The sequence below is a fragment of the Mastomys coucha genome, unplaced genomic scaffold (genome assembly GCF_008632895.1).
Source record: "Mastomys coucha isolate ucsf_1 unplaced genomic scaffold, UCSF_Mcou_1 pScaffold4, whole genome shotgun sequence".
Classification (NCBI taxonomy): Eukaryota; Metazoa; Chordata; class Mammalia; order Rodentia; family Muridae; genus Mastomys; species Mastomys coucha.
Window position 1 is genome coordinate 2,054,056 of NW_022196910.1, and position 1,019 is coordinate 2,055,074.

General features: G+C 55.7%; 2 protein-coding genes across 3 annotated transcripts in view; one reads left to right on the top strand and one right to left on the bottom strand.

The window, feature by feature from the left end:
- Positions 1-427, bottom strand: part of Atp5f1d (ATP synthase F1 subunit delta) — a 3,305-nt gene extending 2,878 nt beyond the window's left edge. For both annotated transcript variants that reach the window (XM_031350439.1, XM_031350437.1), the window contains exon 1: positions 94-427. In XM_031350439.1, the coding sequence (XP_031206299.1) occupies positions 94-234 (141 nt within the window). In that variant the 5' untranslated portion in view covers positions 235-427. The remainder of the gene's footprint in view (positions 1-93) is intronic.
- Cbarp (CACN subunit beta associated regulatory protein) overlaps positions 1-1,019 on the top strand; it is a 19,063-nt gene that overhangs the window by 6,531 nt on the left and 11,513 nt on the right. The gene's annotated exons all lie outside the window — the stretch shown is intronic.

Below are 1,019 nucleotides of genomic sequence, written 5' to 3' on the forward strand. Positions count from 1 at the left end.
CCCATGGAGGTGAAACTTGAGATATAATACAAGTCACCCTCTCCGACGGGTCAAACCAGGGGCTTGTCGACTCTGGAGGCTGCGAGTTCGTACCTGCGTCGGGGAGGCGAAGGTGAAGGACATCTGTCCGGGCCCGGCGGCGGGAGCAGGGGCGGCCGCGGCCTCGGCGTACGTACGCGCCTGAAGCGCCAGGCGGCGCAAGCCCGGGCGACGAAGCAGTAAGGCGGGCAGCATGATGGCGGAAACGACAGTGGACCCGAGCTTCGCGGACCACAGACACACTGGGAAAGCGAGGCGGCCTTCAGGGAGGGAGAGAAGGACGACGCGCGGTGCCTTCTGGGAGGCGCAGTTCCCACAAGAACGCACGCGCACACCACGATTCTCCGAAGGCTGAGCTTTATGCAGAACGCGCTGAGCATTCTGGGAGGTATACTTTCCCTTAGTCCCACCCCTTGCAGTGCTGCCTAGAAGTGGGATCCTTCTATGCCGCATGGGTCATTCTGGGAATTGTAGTTTTTCTTCGCCTTCTACGCAAACGACACTCCTAAGGACGCGGCTTTTTCTGTACAGGAACACCTTCCCTCAGGAGGGGAATGTTTGAGCTGAAGTGATGCATGCTTGATGTCAGCAATGTAGAGGCACTTGCGCGCATTCCAGGCCCAAAAGAAGCAAACCTGTAACCTGTTGGGACAGAAGAATTAAAATGTAGAGTGTGGTGACGCACTCTTGCAATTCCCGCAATCGGGAAATAGGTAACAACCTATTTTCAAAAGTGCGCAGCCAAATACATTTTAAAAAAATCAAATATAGGTGGGCAGTGGTGTCACACGCCTTTAATCCCAGCACTTGGGAGGCAGAGGCAGGTGGATTTCTGAGTTCAAGGCCAGCCTGCTCTACAGAGTGAATTCCAGGACAGCCAGGGCTATACAGAGAAACCCTGTCTCGAAAAACAACAATAAGCCGGGCGGTGGTGGCGCACGCCTTTAATCCCAGCACTTGGGAGGCAGAGGCAGGCGGAT